Source organism: Lynx rufus, unplaced genomic scaffold (assembly GCF_022079265.1).
Source record: "Lynx rufus isolate CCGP_SWC_20201006 ecotype Redwood Valley unplaced genomic scaffold, mLynRuf1.p SCAF_6, whole genome shotgun sequence".
In the NCBI taxonomy this organism is placed as follows: Eukaryota; Metazoa; Chordata; class Mammalia; order Carnivora; family Felidae; genus Lynx; species Lynx rufus.
The window spans coordinates 80,028,064-80,048,715 of NW_025814878.1; the positions used below are offsets into that span (position 1 = coordinate 80,028,064).

At 38.9% G+C, this 20,652-nt stretch overlaps 1 protein-coding gene across 1 annotated transcript in view; it reads right to left on the reverse strand.

Annotated features, from left to right (window-relative positions):
• The window catches only part of KCNQ5 (potassium voltage-gated channel subfamily Q member 5), a 516,838-nt gene that overhangs the window by 103,449 nt on the left and 392,737 nt on the right, over positions 1-20,652 (reverse strand). Inside the window, exons 4-5 of the mRNA XM_047102198.1 lie at positions 5,098-5,273; positions 4,093-4,218 (exon numbers count right to left, since the gene is read on the reverse strand). Of these exons, the coding sequence (XP_046958154.1) occupies positions 4,093-4,218; positions 5,098-5,273 (302 nt within the window). The remainder of the gene's footprint in view (positions 1-4,092; positions 4,219-5,097; positions 5,274-20,652) is intronic.

A 20,652-nucleotide genomic window follows, 5' to 3' on the forward strand; every position in this document is an offset into this window, starting at 1 on the left:
CACAAATTGCATTTTGATACTTAATGTCAATAATTTGGACTTTTTTTAATGAAGAGAATTTCCTTTTTTTAAATGTTTATTTATTTATTTTGAAAGAGGGAGAGAGAGAGAGAGAGAGAGAGAGAGGGAGAGCGAGCTCTGAAGGGGTAGAGAGAGAGGGAGAGAACAAGCAGGCTCCACACCATCAGCACAGAGCCCTATGTGGGGCTCAAACTCATGAACTGTGAGATCATGACCTGAGCCGAAATCAAGAGTTGGTCGCTTAATTGACTGAACCACCCAGGCGCCCCAAGAATTTCCTTTTTTTAAACGAAAGCCTACCACTTAGAAATACTCCAATTCAGGATGCTTTTATTTCTCTATTTATTATGGATACTTTCATAGTTAGCAAGGTGTCCATTATGTGTAAAATGGACAATTTCAACTAAAAAGTATCCAGCCATATATTTCATTAAGGTCTGATCAATATCATAAAAGGTATAGTGTTCTAAATTTATTTTATTTCACACTGGAGATCTAGTATATGTTCTTCTTATAAAGAATAGAAATAATACACACTCTTGTTTGCTTTCTTGTATATTTCTAAGATTCAGACAATTTCATCAATGACTCAGTTAATATCAACAAACTCACTGTGGACCAACACGGCCTTTTCCTAGAAGCCTGACATCGTAGAAGATTTTGACTTTTGCATTCAAGACTAGATTTTTTTTTTAATAGAGACATAATTAGGTCATTCAAAGAACCTGTTAAGTACAGGTTAAACTTCAGTCCAAATAGCACAACTGAAATGGGAATCAATGAAATTATGTTGCTTCCCCTCTGAAAGTCACAGATATGACCTTTGAAAACCTGCTACGTGGGTTATTCTGGCAAAAGAAATAAGCTGGTGACTAAGTGAGAAGTATATTAAGACTTTCCCACACACTGTTTAACACACAATACAGCAATTCTTATTAGTAATAAGGAGAAAAGGAAGGCTATTGGGAAGAAAGATAAAGAGCTGCCAGGCTGAACTCACCAACAACTGCATCTCAGTGGGACAGGTACACCTGAATGTCTCAATAATTTAAGTACGTTAGAATTATCAGAGAGAAACAAAAACTAAACTTAAATTTTTTTTTTTTCAACGTTTATTTATTTTTGGGACAGAGAGAGACAGAGCATGAACGGGGGAGGGGCAGAGAGAGAGGGAGACACAGAATCGGAAACAGGCTCCAGGCTCCGAGCCATCAGCCCAGAGCCTGACGCGGGGCTCGAACTCCCGGACCGCGAGATCGTGACCTGAGCTGAAGTCGGACGCTTAACCGACTGCGCCACCCAGGCGCCCCATAAAAACTAAACTTAAAATTCAAATTGTTGCTTTGAAGCCTGGGATAATAAACTGTCGTCCCCTTGCTGGCTAGAAAAGCCTCCTATTTTCTCAGTTTACACAGTTTATCTCACAATGAGTCATAGATTTTCATTTGCTCTCTACATATAAAAGGTATTTTAAGAATGTCACATGACTGCTCTCTTTCAGGTTTTCTACTTTCCTCCTTTCAAAATGTCCATTATTGCTTGTGAAGTGGAAGGAAGCAGTTGGGGACCAAGTTATGAAACCACCAGATCGCTTTGTTATCAATGGCACAATCTTGTAGACATTTACTCTGATAATTTAATTAAAAAAATCCTAACCTTCAGGTGAATATACTTCTGATTCTTATTCATTTTACTGCTGCCGTGCAGCCAACAAACATACCGAGTTCTGCTTAATACAAGCCCTGACAGGGGCGCCTGGGTGGCGCAGTCGGTTGAGCGTCCGACTTCAGCCAGGTCACGATCTCGCGGTCTGTGAGTTCGAGCCCCGCGTCAGGCTCTGGGCTGATGGCTCAGAGCCTGGAGCCTGTTTCCGATTCTGTGTCTCCCTCTCTCTCTGCTCCTCCCCCGTTCATGCTCTGTCTCTCTCTGTCCCAAAAATAAATAAACGTTGAAAAAAAAAAATTTAAAAAAAAAAAAAATACAAGCCCTGACAAATTGTCCTTGTTCTTGACGAGGGTTCTAGTTCTCCCTGATGAGCTTTTGATGGGTAGCAGAACAATGCAACAATTGGTAACTTAAATCCATGCTTCACAAAACCAAAGACCAACTTAAAATTATTAAAAAAAATTTTTTTAAACGTTTATTTATTTTTGAGAGAGAGAAAGACAGAGTGCGAATGAGAGAGAGAGGGAGACACAGAATCCGAAGCAGGCTCCAGGCTCTGAGGTGTCAGCACAGAGCCCGACGCAGGGATCGAATACACGAAATGCAAGATCATGACCTGAGCAGAAGTTGGATGCTTAATCGACTGAGCCACCCAGGTGCCCCCAACTTATAAATATTTTAATAACAGTTTAAGAAAATGGTATTTTAATTTTGGTGAGTGTCTAGCACTCAAGAAATATTATGATTTATTAGAGAACTTAACTTTGTTGGACCAAAGAGATGGGAAGCTGTTTAGACAGTTAAAAATGCTGTACATTTTCACAAAACACACTTTTGGAATGTCTTAAGGAATAAAATAAAAAGAAATATAGTTTATACACTGCCAAAAGCACTCCCCTAGCCTGTGACATTATTATTAGGGCACATTTTTCAATGACTTTTATAGATTCTTTACAAAGCAGACAAGATTTTTGCTTTAATGAAAAACTGTGCCTTGCTTAGAGCACACCCTTCCAGGTTATCAACTTCTGATTTTATGGGGCTCTGCATCTTTCATGGCTTTTGAGCTACTTTACAACTCTGTAAGTTGTAGACAACTAGTAGCAGTGGAAAGTAATTCTTGTCTATAGACACATAAATAAATTCTGTCTAGTGGAGGTTTAATTGACTTCTCTCTCACATTGTGGAAGAAGCCAGATTCATTTCAATATTCCTGATCTTTACGTGGTAATGTTCTTGGATAACTCTTTGAACTGGATGTAACATCTTACTGGTTCCCTCATTAATCATGACAAATTTAAAAAAGGAGTTAAAATCTTTAGCATGTGTCTGTATGAGAGTTATGATTTTTTTATTTGGGTGAAGTTTCCTGTAACAACCATTTATTTATTTTTTTTAATATCTTTTTTCTTTTTAAAAACATTTTTTTGAAGTTTATTTATTTATTTTGAAAGAGACAGAGACAGCGTGGGTGGGGGAGGCACAGAGAGAGAGGGAGACAGAGATCCCAAGCAGTCTCCGTGCTGCCTCTGTGGGGAGCCCCATGCAGTTGGCTCAAACTCACAAAACCGTGAGATAGTGACCTGAGCTGAAACGGAGGGACATTTAACCTAATGAGCCACCCAAGAGTGGCCTTTAGTAACAATTTAAATGAAAAGTAGGTTTTTGTATGGATAGGTTTTAAAACAATTGTTTTTAAATGTTTATTTTTGAGAATGGGAGAGAGAGACAGAGACCAGGGGGAGTGCAGAGAGAAGGAGACAGAATCCAAAGCAGGCTCCAGGCTCTGAGCTGTTAGCAGAGCACCCAACACCAGGCTCCAACTCACGGACCTTGAGATCATGACCTGAGCCAAAGTCAGATGCCCAACCAACTGAGCCACCCAGGTGCCTATTATGGAAAGTTTTGATATTAGGTGTCTATAATCTCTGATCTCACAGATGGTTATCAGTTTTCTCTTTTTCACTTGTGCCATACTTTTCTTTAACTTTCATTCAGCTATTATTCCTTTTTTTTTTTTAACCTCAGAGAAACTTTTTGATGAGAGGTAAGCCAATGCAACAAATGGTAATTTAAATTTGTGCTCCACAAAGTTAAGACAAACAAACAAGCCTATTAAGATTTTAATCACTGTTTAAAAAAAAAACAATGTATTCTTATTTTGGCAACAATCTAGCACTCAAGAAATACTTCTGATGGTTTATAAGAGAACTTGATTTTGTTGAGCTATAGAGATGGGAAAACTCTTCAGACAATTTTAGTGCTGTATATTTTCATGTAACTCTCTTCTGGAAGTTAATGTTTTTATTGAGACCTTTCATAAATGATTCCTAGGAATCATTACACTGTATTCAAAGGAAACATTTCACAAAATCCAAAAAAACAAAACTAGATTTTTATACTCACTGTGCCCCACCAGAGAGCATCTGCATATGTAGAAAACTCTTTATTGGCATCCTTTTCCACAAGATAGACAAGGAAAGATGAAAAAATAAGAACCAAAAATCCTATGTACCAAGCCGTGATTAATTCCTAGATATAAAAGGAATTGAAAGATTGTTAGAAGTAAAAAATCCGTGTAAAAGGGAAAAAAAAATCTATGCATTCATTTTACTACTTTTTGGATTTTTTTATGATAATATTTATTTGTTTATTTATAGGATTTACTCTTTATTTAATGTTTATTTATTTTTGAGAGAGTGCAAGCTGGGAAGTGGCAGAAAGAGGGGACAGAGGATCTGAAGCAGGCTCTGTGTGGACAGCAGACAGCCTGATGTGGGGCTCGAAATCACTCACCGCGAGATCATGACCTGAGCCAAAGTTGGATGCTCAACTGACTGAGCCACCCAGGTGCCCCGAATTTGCTTTTTTTATTCAGTGGATGTCCCAGTGAACAGGGCAACTTCCTCAGGTTTCTTTTTTAAATGGTTGCACAGGATTCTAAATGTATGGGTTTACTATAATTTATTTGAGGCGTGAGGACTTGGAAAGCATTGCTTTTTATTTGAGTACAGTTGACACACAATCTTACATTAGTTTCAGGTGTACAGCATCCTGATTCTACATCTCTGTATGTTACGCTGTACTCACCACAAGTGTGGCTGACATCTGTCACCAGACATACTGCTACAGTATCACTGTCTATAGTCCCTGTGCGTTCCTTTTATCCCCGTGACTTAGTCATTCCCTAACTGCAAGCCTGGACCTCCCTCTCCCTTTTACCCACTTTGCCTCTCCTCCCAATCTCCTTCCCTCTGGCAACCATCTGACGACTTTTGAACAACCCATTATACATTGTGCTGTGGCCAATTTCTGAAATGACTCAGTTTGCTTGATGGGTTCTACTCTCCCACAGCAATCAACGAAAACGTTTCAAAAGTCTTGTTCTGCAATTCAGAAAGCAGATCTTACCTTGCTGTGAGCATAAACCACCGAACCTAGTAATTTCCAAGTGCCTCCCCTTCGGTCCATGCGCACCATACGGAGGATCTGTAGGAAACGGAGACTTCTGAGTGCGGACGTGGCGAAAATATTACCCTGAGTTTTTGCAGAAACAACTGCTATCGAAGCGATAAGAACAATGGTATCTGAAAGAAACAGGTTGAAACAATCGTAAGTAGCAGGACTAGGAATTTTGATTTCTCAAAATAATGTTTCAGAAAGTTGTACTTTGACCTATTTGAGGCACAAAGAAACAGATCCAACCCCAGCCTGGAATGGCGCTACTTGGGCTTTGTGATAACTGAAGAGTGAAAAGGGAAGGAAGAAAACCTACTTAACTGCCTTAGTTCTGACCCCTTGGCCGTTCTATGCTTTATGTACGCAATTCTGAACCGTTTGCTATGTAACCTTTGATGAATTGGATGGCCAGTGGCCTTCAGAAAGTTCAGTGTACCAGGGAGCAGTGAGGCTGTGCGGCTCTGGTTTCTCAGCATTCCCGTCTGGCAGAAAGGAGCTTCTGCCTCAGTCCCACCACGGTGGCTTCCTGGGTGATGCCACAGAGGCACCACAGCCTGCACGGCTCTGAACGTGCTGCTTGGTATAATCCTATTTCTGGTTTTCTTGCCAAAGAAACTCGTAGCTCCTTTCTCCAAAAAGTTCCCTTATGCTGGGGAGTCTGCCGCGTCATGCACCATTTAACAAAGGTCTTAACTGAGGTGCATCCTCTAGGCTCTCTGCACAGAGTACTCTTTACGCCTGGCCAGTTACATGGAAGTTTGGTATACAAATGAAACAATACTACATTTGTTACAACAGAGTATGTAATTATATACACTGTACATTGCATGGGAATGGATATTTGATGTTTGACATTGACATTTGGCTTAAAATACATCTGCCCTTTTGTAAGCTAAAAAAGAGAAAAAAGAGCAGCTAATGAAAGCATAAAAAAAAAAAAAAAAAGAGGACTTAATTGCTCCGAGGGCAAATATCTGAGGGATGGCAAGTAGGTTCTGAAGAGGGAGAAGTCAAGTGGGGATGAATGGTCTCCTATGGCAATTTTAAAATAAGTTAACTTGACCTTAACGTTCTCAAATAAATTTTCTTTCCCACTCCAAGTGGGCTGTGAATGACTGGGTGTCCAGACTCCAGAGAGAGGTTCTACTTCAAGGGCACTGGATTTATAATGTTTCTGTGACCCTCAGCATTAACTGCTGAGTCCTTCTCCCTGTACTGAGCAAACTCTGGTCTCCTGGTGTGGACTGAGCACATCTTTTGAATGACTCTTCTGGTCCCCTTTTTGGGTCAGGACTTGGAGTGGCTGGCGGTACAAGGGTCAGCTAAAGGGCTTTTTCCAATCAGATCTAAACACTATAGGACTTTGTGAGTAGGTACACAGGAAGCCACAGCACCTCCTTGAGTTACAGCTCTGTGCTGCTGTTGGAAATGAGAAGGAACTAAATGTGTTGACAGAGACACCAAAGACATATTTTAAGAGAGTAAGAAGACAGTTGTAAAGCTATATATACAATGTGATCTTATTTTAATAAAAAATATATGACTAGAAAAGCCATGTGAGAATATACACAGGTTATTACCATTAATTCTCCTTCGGGGTAGAGAGTGGGGTGAATATGTGGGTAAAGGGACTTTTTACTTTGAGTTGTTAATTTCTGTAATATTGAATTTTATAACAATGAAAATGACTTTTGAAATCAGAAAAAAACTTTATTTTTAAAATGTTTATTTATTTATTTTGAGAGACAGAGAGAGAGAGAGAGAGAGAGACAGGGGAGGGACAGAAGGAGAGGGGGAGAGAGAATCCCAGGCAGGCTCCACACTGTCAGTGCAGAGCCTGACTCAGGGCTTGAAGCCATGAACCGCAAGATCATGACCTGAGCTTAAATCAAGAGTCCGATGCTTAACCGACTGAGCCACCAGGTGCCCCAGAAAAAAACTTTAGAGAAGAGTTAAGTGTAAAAACATCTCTTGGTCTGTATCATTTGGAGGGATTTCCTCCTGAGATAAGTGATTTACAGACAAAGACATTTCTTATATGGTCCTGTTAGATATATATTTGCTTTTACTTCTCATTGTAAACCTGCTTCCTACCAAGTGTACAAAGGAAAGGAAAAAGAACAATACCCCATTTACCATGTTAAAATATTCAAGATAGTAGAAATAAGTAAATGACTGAGAGGGGTGCAGAAAATACAGCATGTAAAACTTACTGTGTGCCTGGCACTTTCTTTAGTTCTGTGTTTTTTTTTTTAATTAAAAAATTTTTTTAAACGTTTATTTATTTTTGGGACAGAGAGAGACAGAGCATGAACGGGGGAGGGGCAGAGAGAGAGGGAGACACAGAATCGGAAACAGGCTCCAGGCTCCGAGCCATCGGCCCAGAGCCTGATGCGGGGCTCGAACTCACGGACCGCGAGATCATGACCTGGCTGAAGTCGGACGCTTAACCGACTGCGCCATCCAGGCGCCCCTAAAAATTTTTTTTTAATGTTTACTTATTTTTGAGACAGAGACAGAGCGTGAGCAGAGGAGGGGCAGAGAGAAAGAGAGGAGACATATAATCTGAAACAGGCTCCAGGCTTCAGGCTCTGAGCTGTCAGCACAGAACCTGATGCGAGGCTTGAACCCATGAACCACTAATTCATGACCTGAGCCAAAGTCAGAAGCTCAACCGACTGATCCACCTAGGTGCCCATAGTTCTGTGTTTTTTTATGATGCTCATTATTTGATCCTTATAACAACTCTGTTTGTTGGTTAGGTCATCTACAGATCCCATTGTACAGATGAGAAAAGTGAGGCACAAAAAGCACATACTGTATTAGTTTAAAAGAATCAGCCATCAAGCTGTCAGACTACAGCACAAAAAGTATGAAGCTATGAAGTTATGCTAGCTCATTAGAGAAAACCTAGACAAAGTAAAAGCAACAGTGCCGGTTTGAGACAATTTAAAAAATTATGCACACAGTGAATCATAATCTAAGTGTTTGAAGTCACAAAATATGCAAAGGTAACTACAGATATGATTTAACACCCTCATTGTAATTCAGTTCAGATGAGAAAGTCAGAGTTCAGTAAAATGAAATCATAGATGAGCGACCAAATGGCAAATGATGAATGCAGTCATAACAATGTTTCTGGTTGGATTACAGTCCTCCACTGAATTTTGCTGTCAGTACCACCTAGAAATATTTCCCAGGCCCATATTTTAGAAGTTATGACTACTCCTTATTTTTATTTTTATGTATGTATTTATTATTTCTGTAGTCCATTACTTTATAGATTGGAGGTTCCACAAGGTTGGATACTTGTGTCCCAAGTACATAGAGTAGTTCCTGAAACATAGTAAGCACTCAATAAATATTTATAGAATGAACTCTGGTTAATAAATACTTAAAAATAGCTTGATTTTTGTTCTTTACCGTATCACTGCCTTAATAACTAGAATCATCATCTAAAACACTCTTTTTTAAAAAAATTTAAATGTTTATTTATTTTTGAGAGATAGACAAAGCACAAGCAGGGGAGGGGCAGAGAGAGAGGGAGACAGAATCTGAAGCAGGCTCCAGGCTCTGAGCTGTCAACAGAGAGCCTGACACGGGGCTTGAACTCACAAACTGTGAGATCCTGACCTGAGCCAAAGTTGGATGCTTAACTGACTGAGCCACCCAGGTGCCCCTAAAATACTCTTAAATTAATGAAGGGATCATTTCAGTATTCTATCTTGAAGTCTACTGCAACATATTGATTCATAGCTATCATCTATTAAAGTTATAACTCTCACTAAGATTTCCTTTTTTTTTTTTAAGGTTTACTTATTTTGAGAGAGAAAGCACGTGCACATGCACGAGTGGGGAAGGGCAGAGAGAGAGAATCCAAGCAGGCCTCATGCTGTCAGTGCGAGCCAGACATGGGGCTCAAATCCACGAACCGTGAGATCATGACCTGAGCTGAAACCAAGAGTCAGACACTCAACTGAGTGAGTCACCCGGGAGCCCCAACATGTCCTTTTTATAAAATTAGGTGCAGGCAGTTTTTTTTTTAAGTTATGTTTTTTTTTTATTAAAAAAAATTTTTTTTTATTTGGGAGAGAAAGCATGAGCTGGGGAGAGGGGCAGAGGGAGAGAGAGAGAGAATCTTTTTTTTTTTTAAATTTTTTTTCAACGTTTTTTATTTATTTTTGGGACAGAGAGAGACAGAGCATGAACGGGGGAGGGGCAGAGAGAGGGAGACACAGAATCAGAAACAGGCTCCAGGCTCCGAGCCGTCAGCCCAGAGCCTGACGCGGAGCTCGAACTCACGGACTGTGAGATCGTGACCTGGCTGAAGTCGGACGCTTAACCGACTGCGCCACCCAGGCGCCCCAGAGAGAGAGAGAATCTTAAGCAGTCTCCTTAAGCAGAGAGGTAGGGGCAGTTTTTAAAGACAGTGACATAGGAGGCTCCCGAACTCCCTTCCTCCCATAAGCACACTGAATACACAGTTGCACGTGGAGTAATTCCCTCTGAAGGAAATCCAGAAACTAGCTGAGGGAGTCCCACACATTTGGCAAATAAGAAAATACCCACATGGGTAGGAAAGGCTGATGAGACATAATCTTGCCATAAACGTCACTCCTGGTACAGTGCCAAACGGGAGCTAACTTGCAACTCCCAGCTTCTCCCTGAGAGGCTAGGGGTTTGGAACCCACATTTAGCCTCCTAACTTTTAAGACTCCCACTTCAGGGACAGTTCTCCCAAACACCTTGCTCTGAAAGCCAGTGGGGATTGCATCCATAGGATTCACAAAACTATAGCACAAAGAAGCAATTATTAATGGGTGTGAGCACTGCTATGGCTCTCACCCTAGGGCTCAGTACAGAAGGAACAGGCAGAAATGTCCATCTCTCAGGCTTTCTCTAAAAGGATTCTATTTGCATACTTAAAAAAGTTTTTATTTAAATTCCAGTTTGTTAACATACAGTGTAATATTAATTTCAGGTGTATAAGATAGTGATTCAGCACTTCCATACATCACCCAGTGTTCATCACAAGTACGCTCTTTATTCTCTATCACCTATTTTACCCATTCCCCTGCCCACCTCCCTTCAGTAACCATCAGTTTGCTCTCTATAGTTAGAGCCTGTGTCTTGGTTTTTCCTCTATGATTGTTTGCTTTGTTTCTTACATCTCACATATGAGTGAAATCATGTGGCATTTGTTTTTCTCTAATGGACTTACATTGCTTAGCATAATATGCTCTAGCTCCATCCATGTTGTTGCAAATAGCAAGATTTCATTCTTTTTATGGCTGAGTAATAGTCCATTCTCTCTCTCTCTCTCTCATATATATATATATATATATATATATATATATATATATATATGGTATATGTGTATACCACATTTCTTTATCCATTCATCTGTCAATGGACACTTGGGCTGTTTCCATAATTTGGCTATTGTAGATAGTGCTGCTATAAACATAGGGATGCATGTATCCCTCTGAATTAGTGTTCTTGTGTTCTTTGGGTAAATACCCAGTAGTATGATTGTTGGATCAAAAGGTAGTTTTATTTTTAACTTTTTGAGGAATCTCCATACTGTTTTCCAGAGTGGCTGCACCAGTTTGCATTCTCACCAACAGTGCAAGAGGTTTCCCCTTTCTCCACATCCTCATCAACATCCGTTGTTTCTTGTGTTGTTGATTTTAGCCTTTCTGACAGGTATGAGGTGATATCTCATTGCAGTTTTGATTTGTATTTCCCTGATGATATGGTGTTGGGAAAACTGGTCAGCAAAATGCAAAAGAATGAAACTAGACCACTTTCTTACACCATAACAAAAGTAAACTCAAAATGGATAAAGACCTAAATGTGAGACCTAAAACCATAAAAGTCCTAGAGGACAACACAGGCAGTAACCTCTTTAACCTTGGCCATAGCAACTTCTTTCTATACACGTCTCCTGAGGCAGGGAAACAAAAACAAAGATAAACTATTGGGACCTCATCAAAACAAAAAGCGTTTGCACAGTGAAGGAAACAATCAACAAAACTAAAAGGCAATCTACGGAATGGAAGAAGACATTTGCAAATGACACATCTGATAAAGGGTTGGTATCCAAAAAGAACTATAAAACTATAAAAAAGAACTATAAAACTAAACACTCCAAAAAGCAAATAATCCAATTACAAAACAGGCAGAAGACATGAATAGATATTTTTCAAAGAAGACATACAGATGGCCAACAGACACATGAAAAGATGCTCTACTTGCCTACTTTAAAAACTGCTGCCTAAGGGTCAGGTTTCAAATTTAGCACATCATGATCATGATCACACATTTTGATCAAGTAACAGTTATTCTAAGGATGCAAGGATGGCTCAGCATCTGCAAATCAATCAGTGTGATATACCACATTAACAAAATGAAGGATAAAAGTCATATGACCACCTCAATAGGCGGAGAAAAAGCCTGTGACAAAATTCAACATACTTTCATGATAAAAGTTCTCAACAAAGTGGCTATAGAGGCCATATATGACAACCCCACAGTTAACACCGTAGTCAATGATTAAAAGCTTTTTCTCTAAGGTAAGGAACAAGGTAAAAATGCCCACTCTTGCCACTTTTATTTAGCATAGTATTAAAAGTCCCAGCCAAACAATTAGGTAGGAAAAAGAAACAAAAGGCATTCAAATTTGAAAGGAAGAAGTAAAACTGTCACTATTTGCAGTTGACATGATATTATATATATATAAAACTCTAAAGATTCCACCAAAGCATTATTAGAATAATAAATGAATTAAGTAAAGTTGTAGCACACAAAATATTATACAAAAATCAGTTGTGTTTCTATATACGAACAGTGATGTCTGAGAAAGAGAAATAAAAAATATCCTCTTTACAATAGCATTAAAAAGAATAGGGGCGCCTGGGTGGCGCAGTCGGTTAAGCGTCCGACTTCAGCCAGGTCACGATCTCGTGGTCCGTGAGTTCGAGCCCCGCGTCAGGCTCTGGGCTGATGGCTCGGAGCCTGGAGCCTGTTTCCGATTCTGTGTCTCCCTCTCTCTCTGCCCCTCCCCCGTTCATGCTCTGTCTCTCTCTGTCCCAAAATAAATAAAAAACGTTGAAAAAAAAATTAAAAAAAAAAAAGAATAAAATACTTACAAATTTTTTTTAAATTTTTTTTTAATGTTTATTTATTTTTGAGACAGAGGGAGGCAGAGCATGAACGGGGGAGGGTCAGAGAGAGAGGGAGACACAGAAGCGGAAGCAGGCTCCAGGCTCTGGGCCATCATCAGCCCAGAGCCCGACGCGGGGCTCGAACTCACGGACCGTGAGATCGTGACCTGAGCTGAAGTTGGACGCTTAACCGACTGAGCCACCCAGGCGCCCCACAAACAAATTTTTTAAAGTTTATTTATTCTGAGAGAGACAGAAACAGCATGAGTGGGGGAGGGGCAGAGAGAGATAGATGGGGGGAGAGAGAGAATCCCAAGCAGGCTCTGCACTGCTAGAGCAGAGCCTGATGCAGGGCTCAAACCCATGAGATTATGATCTGAGGCAAAACCAAGAGTTGGATGCCTAACCAACTGAGCCACCCAGGCACCCTAATATTTAGGAACAATATTTAGGAAATTTAACCAGGGAAGTGAAAGATCTGTTTGGTGAAAACCATAAGACACTGATGAAAGAAATGGATAAAAACACAAATAAATGAAAAGATATTCCATGTTCATGGATTGGAAGAATTAATATTGTTAAAATGTCCCTACTACCTAAAGCAATCTACAGGTTCAATGCATTCCTTATCAAAATTCCAATGGTATTTTCCACAGTAATAGAACAAACAATTCTAAAATTCATATAGAAAGGCAAAAGACACTGAAATGCAAAAAAAAGGGGAGGCTGGAAGCATCATGCTCCCTGATTTCAAACTATATTATAAAGTTATAATAATTAAGACAGAATGATATTGGCAAAAAAAAAAAATAGACACATAGAACAATGGAACAGAATAGACAGCTCAGAAATAAACCCATGCATACATGATCAATTAATTAATGACAAGGAGCCAGAAATACACAGTGGGGAATGTATAATCTTGTCAATAAATGGTATTGGGAAAACTGGACAGCCACATACAAAAGAATGAAGCTGGACCACTATCTTTTCTTTTTAATAAAAAAATTTTTTTAATGTTTATTTATATTTGAGAGAGAGAGAGACAGAGCACAAGTGGGAGAGGGGCAGAGAGAGAGGCAGACAGAATCTGAAGCAGGCTCCAGGCTCTGAGCTGTCAGCACAGAGGCAGATGTGGGGCTTGAACTCACAAGCTGTGAGATCATGACCTGAGCCAAAGTTGGATGCCCAACCGACTGATCCACCCAGGTGTCCCTGGACCATTATCTTATACCATATACAAAAATCAACTAAAAATGTATTAAAGATTTAAGTGTAATACCTGACACTGTACAAGTCCTAGAAGAAAACATAGAGAGTAAGCTCCTTGACACTGATCTTGACAATGATTTTTTGGATTTGACACCATGAACATAGATAACAAAAGCAAAAATTAACAAGTGGGACCACATCAAACCAAAAAGCTTCTCTGCAGAAAAGGAAACCAGTAACAAAATGAAAAGGCAATGTACCAAATGGGAGAAAATACTTGCAAATCACATATCTGATAAGGAGTTAATATTTAAAATATATAAATAACTCACACAACTCAACAGTAAAATAAAAAAAATAATCCAATTAAAAAATGGGCAAGGAAATGAATAGACTTTATTCCAAACAACATAAAAATGGCCAACAGATACATGAAAAGGTGCTCAACGTCACTAATCATGAGATAATGCAAACCAAAACCATAGTGAGATGTCGCTTCGTCCCTGTTAGAATGATTATTATAAAAAAGATAGGAGATAACAAATATTGGTGAGAACGTAAAGGAAAGGGAACCATTGGGCACTGTTGGTAGGAATATAAACTGGTATATTTGTTAAGGAAAACAGTATGGAGGTTATTCAAAAAATTAAAAATAGTGGAATAGAGAGTGGAATATTTTTCATCCATGAGAAAGAAGAGAATCCTAATGTTTGCAACAACATGGATAGACCTTAAGGGTATTATGCTAACTAGAATGATCCAGACAGAGGAAGACAAGTACTGTACGTCACTTATGTACGGAATCTAAAAAAATTGAACTAATAGAAACAGAGACCAGAATTTTGATTATTAGGAGAGGAGGTGGGAGAAATGAGGAGATGCTGGTCAAAGATTATAAACTTCCAGTTATAAGATGAGTAAGTTCTGGGGATCTAATGCACAGCATGGTGACTATAGTTAATGATATATTACATACTTGAAAGTTGCTAAGAGAGAATGTCTTAAATGTTTTCACCGCAAAAAAGAAATGATAATTATGTGATGTGATGGAGGTGTTAGCGAACAATCAGTTTGCAATATATGTGTATCAAATCAATGGGTTGTACATCTTAAGCTTACACATTGTTATATGTCAATTACATCTCAATAAGGCTGGAGAAAAAAATCAGGGAGAATAGCTTAAGTTGTGAAATTAGTTAATCATCTAAAGTGGTTTTTGAAATAGAGGAGCCTTGTCTTAAGTGAAGATACCACATTTTAGTATAAGGTAGAAACTATAGACAACTGTCAAAGCTCATTGGCTTCATATTCGTTTATCCATTCATGCATCAAGGAGTTAATTGAATGTCAAATATTTTGTTGGATACTTGCATTAGAAATGAATATTCATCCATCTATCTGGTCCTAAGTACTTATTACATACATCATTGTTGTCAATGGGGATGATTTTGCCTCCCAGGGGACATCTAGCAATGTCTGGAGACATATCTGATTGTCTTAATTGGGAAGGGGATTGCTACAGGCATCTAGTGGGATAGGCCAGGGTTCCTGCAGAATATCCTACAATGTCCAAATAGTCCCCAGAAAAAAAGAATTACCTAGTTCCAAATGCCAATAGTGCTGAGGTTGGGAAACCCTGATGTACATACTTTATTTAGTCCTCTTATGAGGTAGATAATATTATTACCAACTCCTTCTTATAAATGAAGAACTAAGACTTGCATTGGTCACCTAGCCCAATATCCTAAGTGGCTGAGCTGGCCCTTCCTTGACACCAAAATTTGTGCCCTTAAAATTATGGTACACCATTCCTTGGATTAATAAAATGCTGGGTGACATGGGCGGGGTGGGTTGGGGAGAAGGGGTGCGGTGGGATGAGGAGAAGAGGGTGGGCTGGGAAAGCAGGTGGATACTAAAGCAAGAATAAATTGTTATCACATGAAACATTCAGGGGAGAGCAGAATGCAGAAATAAAATGATACTAAAAACAGATGGTACTTTTATAGATACATCAAGAGAAAATGGGGCTGGAGGAAGAAATAGAACTGCTAATAAACAAGGGGGAGATCCAAATTGCATGAAAACAAAAACATAATCCTGAGCTCTTAAAATCTACCTCTCCCAAGAGAAACAGATGCGAACAAGTTGGGACGTGGGGAAGGAATAGTTATTGATTGCAAGCAGCCCATTAGAAATGTGAAATATAGGCTCATAAGGTGCTAGGAAGTAGGTTCACATACTTTCTGAATCATTTAGAATGATTTATGGATGAATCCTTGAGATTTGAGGAGACTGCAAAGATTTGAGCGAAGTAAATACTGTAATGATATTTAAGACACATAGGGACTATAAAAGAGCATATTATTAAATTCCACTGGAACTCTGCTCTAATATTTTTTTCATCAGCAAAATCAATATAAATTGATCACCCTGGAGTTTGTGTAAAAGGGATTAGTCACTGAAATACTGAAAATCCCTCATTATAAGGTGGATTCATATCTAAGGCTACCTTAACAAGGACCCAAAGATTGGGTTAAAGCAAGATCAACTGCATGGATGGATCTAGAGACTATAGGGCTAAGCGAAATAATTCAGTTACAGAAAAATAAAGACCATCATTTCACTCATATGTAGAATTTAAGAAACAAACCAAAGAGCAAAGGGGGAAAAAGAGAGAAAGAGACAAACTAAGCAACAGATTCTTAACTATAGAGAACAAACTGATGGTTACCAGAGGGGAGGGTGGGGGGATGGGTGAAATTGCAACAGGGATTAAGGAGCACACCTGCTGTGATGAGCACCAGGTGATGTATGGAAATGCTGAATCACTATAATGTATACTTGAAACTAATACTGTACTAACTGGAATTATAACAAAAGTTTAAAAAAAAAAAAGCAAGATCAACTGTACACCTGAACTTGACGGGATACATTTTGTTGCTACAATTATATGACATAATGCATCTATTAGAAAGTATATTTTACTATACCTGCCTTAATTTAAAATCATTATTGGAACAATGAAAACTTATGGATTGAGAAAACATGGCTGAACACTTTTAAATTAGTAATTGTAAGGACATATAGATTCTGTAGAGGTAAATTACAAAGGGGGTACATCTTGACTCCTAAAAACTGTCTGGAGACTTTAGGCTTTTAAAATTTTTGCAAAGTATGTAATAGTCTCAGAAAGTTTCCCCTAATGTTGAACATAAATTTCCTTCTTGCACTTTAAACTCATTTCATCTGTTATCTCTGGGAAAAACAGAAGTGCAACAAATACAATATTCTTCTCCCACCATCTTTTTTGTTCTAAATCCTTGAGCTCTTGTTAGTGGCCTCACTATAAGCTAACTTTGGATGATTTAAGTAAAATCTTTCTCTATGTTTTCAAATTATAAAAATAGTAGCTGCTATAAAATATCAAAACACTAGACATATGTAGTATAAGATAGCAAATAAATTTAATTAGCCAATTATTATTATTATTTTTTTTTTAAATTTTTTTTCTCAACGTTTATTTATTTTTGGGACAGAGAGAGACAGAGCATGAACGGGGGAGGGGCAGAGAGAGAGGGAGACACAGAATTGGAAACAGGCTCCAGGCTCCGAGCCATCAGCCCAGAGCCTGACGCGGGGCTCGAACTCCCGGACCGCGAGATCGTGACCTGGCTGAAGTCGGACGCTTAACCGACTGCGCCACCCAGGCGCCCCGTAATTAGCCAATTATTATTAATGAAGTAAAGGTTACTTTAATTTTTGCTCTAAAAATGATACTGAAATAGACAGTTCCTTACACATATTTTTGTAGGTTAAGGATAAATTCCTAGAGATTGGATTGTTGGGTTGAACGTTGGCACATTCTGACGTTTGATATCAAAATACCCTCCAAAGGATGGTACCAATTGTTACTAACAATGTATGAAGGTAAATATTTTTCTATTTGCTAATACAAACTAATGGTAATAAAAATAATAATAGCATAGGGTGCCTGGGTGGTTCAGTTGGTTAAGTGTCTGACTCCTGGTTTCGGCTCAGGTCATGATCTCTCTCTGGCCCCCACTCGAGTATACTTGCTTGCTCTTTCTCTGTGTCACTCAAAATAAATAAAAAAAACCTTAAAAATGTAAAATAACAATAGTAACAGTAACAACTAACAGTAACAGTTTACTGTCTGATAGGCCTTGTTCTAAGCATTTTTAGGTATTACATGGAATATTATAAATTTGTAATCTTTGCCAACATGATAGGCAAAAACATCACTTTTTTTTTTTTTCGTTACTGATTCTGGATTTCAGATTATTTAGAAGTCAAAGAAGTCAGGTCATCTAGAAAGGCTTTGCCCAAGATTATAAAAATATTTTCCTAGATTTTATTTTGGTGTATTTAGATGCTCACTTAGTTAACATACTGACTTTTACTATTCAGGATGGTTCTCACAGCAAAGTTTTGGACATTGTAGGATGCCTGAGTGCCTCAGTAGGTTAAGCATCCGGCTTTGGCTCAGGTCATGATCTCACGGTTTGTGGGTTTGAGCCCTGCATTGGGCTCTGTGCTGACAGCCCAGAGCCTGGAGACTGCTTTGGATTTTGTGTCTCCCTCTCTCTCTGCCCCTCCCCCACTCGTGCTCTGTCTCCTCTCTCAGAAATAAACATTAAAAAAATGTAAAAATTAGATACAATCCAAATTGCTAATAAAAATGGATTCATAAAAAATGATGCAGTCTAGATATCCCAGAGCAAGCACTATGGAGCTCATCTTGCCTGAGTTTCAGGCCTGGCTCGCCTCTTATCAGCTGGGTTACCCGGATGAAGTTACTGAACTCTCTGCCCCCACTTCTTTATCTGCAAAATGAGAATCACAAAATTACCTATTTCATAGAGTTGTTGTAAGAAGCAAATAAGTTAATGCATTTGAAAGATCTTAGTACAACGCTAATGCACAATAGATTTTATCTAATTTATTATTATTAGTAGTAGTATTACCATGGATAACTACGTAACCACAAGACATCATGTTTTAATGCTTATTTATTTATTTTGAGACACAGCAAGAGCATGAGCAAGGGAGGGGCAGAGAGAAAGGGAGATGGAGAATCCCAACAGGCTCCATGCTGTCAGTGCAGAGCCCGACGTCGGGCTGGAACTCACCAACTGTGAGATCCTGACCTGAGCTGAAATCAAGAATTGGACACTTAACCAACTGAGTCACCGAGGCACCTCAAGACATCATGTTTTAGAGGAATGTTGATAAAATAAGAAAATTTCTCCTCCAATATATCATTATGTACAAAACTAATTACATAGCAGAATACGCAGATGATTCCAATTTTGCCTTCAAAGGATTATGTGCTCTTATAGTATATATAAAAATAAATACTGTAAGTACCTATACTTGCATGCTAGCAGGGATTATTTTTGGGTGGTAGAATGATGTGTCAAGTTTAGTTTCTTTATACATACCTCTTCTCTTCCAAATAATCTATAATAAGCATGCATTGCTTTTGTAACGAGGAAAAGGAGAATTATTACTTATTTAAAATAAGAAGCTCTGGTGGGGCACCTAGGTGGCTCAGTTGGTTAAGTGTATGACTTCAGCTCAGGTCATGATCTCACAGTTTGTGAGAGCCCTGTGTCGGCTCTGTATTGACAGCTCAGAGCCTGGAGCCTGCTTGAGATTCTGTGTCTCCCTCTCTTGCTCTGCCCCTCCCCGACTCGTGCTCTGTCTCTGTCTCTCTCTCTCTCTCAAAAATAAATAAACATTTGGGCGCCTGGGTGGCTCAGTGGGTTAAACGTCTGACTTCAGCTTAGGTCATGATCTCACAGCTTGTGAGTTCGAGCCCCTCGTCAGACTCTGTGCTGACAGCTCCGAGCCTGGAGCCTGCTTCAGATTCTGTGCCTCCTTCTCTCTCTGCCCCAACCCACTCGCATTCTGTCTCTGTCTCTCTCAAAAATAAATATTAAAAAAAGTTTAAAAACATAAATGAACATTAAAAATGTTTATGGGGCTATGTGCCTTGCATAGTACACACACTCTATTTCAATCCTTCTCCATAATGGCCCTCCAAGGAGGCACAGAGGTTAGAAGTGTGGACTTTGTGTGAGAGATCCCAGGTATTCCTACTTCTGTTCTTTCCTAGCTGTTTAACTTCAGACCTATTAATCTTGCTGAATCTTGGAGTCCTCACTTGTAAATAAGGACTAGAACCACTCTCCTCACAGGGCTGTTATGGGGATTAAATGAGATCATATACATAAAATTCTTAGTCTGCCTTAATGTGCCTGACTACACGTTACTGTAAGAAACTTATTTTATATACACATACACACTTTTATAGATCGTAATCGATACTAAGAAGGTTCAAGAATCTTATCCAAGATCATTTAGCTAGTAAATGGAGCCAAGAATCAAATTCATATCTGTCTTATTATAAACTGCTTACATTTTATTCCATGCTTTTCTTTTGATAATTTTTCTCTAGTAAGAAACCAGTAAACAGAGATGTAGGCAGTCAACCAAGGCTTAAATGTGAGACTCCAAGAAGTGTTATTAAGACTAGGGAATATAACGACTTACAAACAATTGGCATTCAGATAAATCTAGCCCAAACTTATAATTAACAGGTTTTTATATTTTAGCTTGTCCCAACCAGATAGCAGAATATAACAGAGTGGTCAGCCTGTCCTGTCTATGTGGGACAGTTTCTGCATGAATTTGTCATTTTTTAGTGTCCCGTGTATATCATGTGCCAGATGCTTTATTGCCAGTAGAGCAGCAAGACAAGAAGGAATTAAAAATTTGTAGTTCCATTATATTTGCCAGTGTACACAACATTCTAACCTCTCAAAAGGAACAGAGATATGAGGAACAAAGTGTGAACACATAAAGAACACTGAACTATACCTGGTTTAATGATCAGTTCTGCCATTTACTAGCTTTGTCACCACTTATCTCTTGGGTCTGGTTTCCATATCTTCAAAATGAGATGCACTGAAGTGGAAAGTAGCAAGGATACTTTCTAAGTCCAAGTTTCTATAATCAAAGTGATAGTCTTTGCTGGGACATTAAATGGTTGGGTGACGATGCATCAGTAGGACTATTTTGGAAATGATTGTTTCTTAGATTAAAT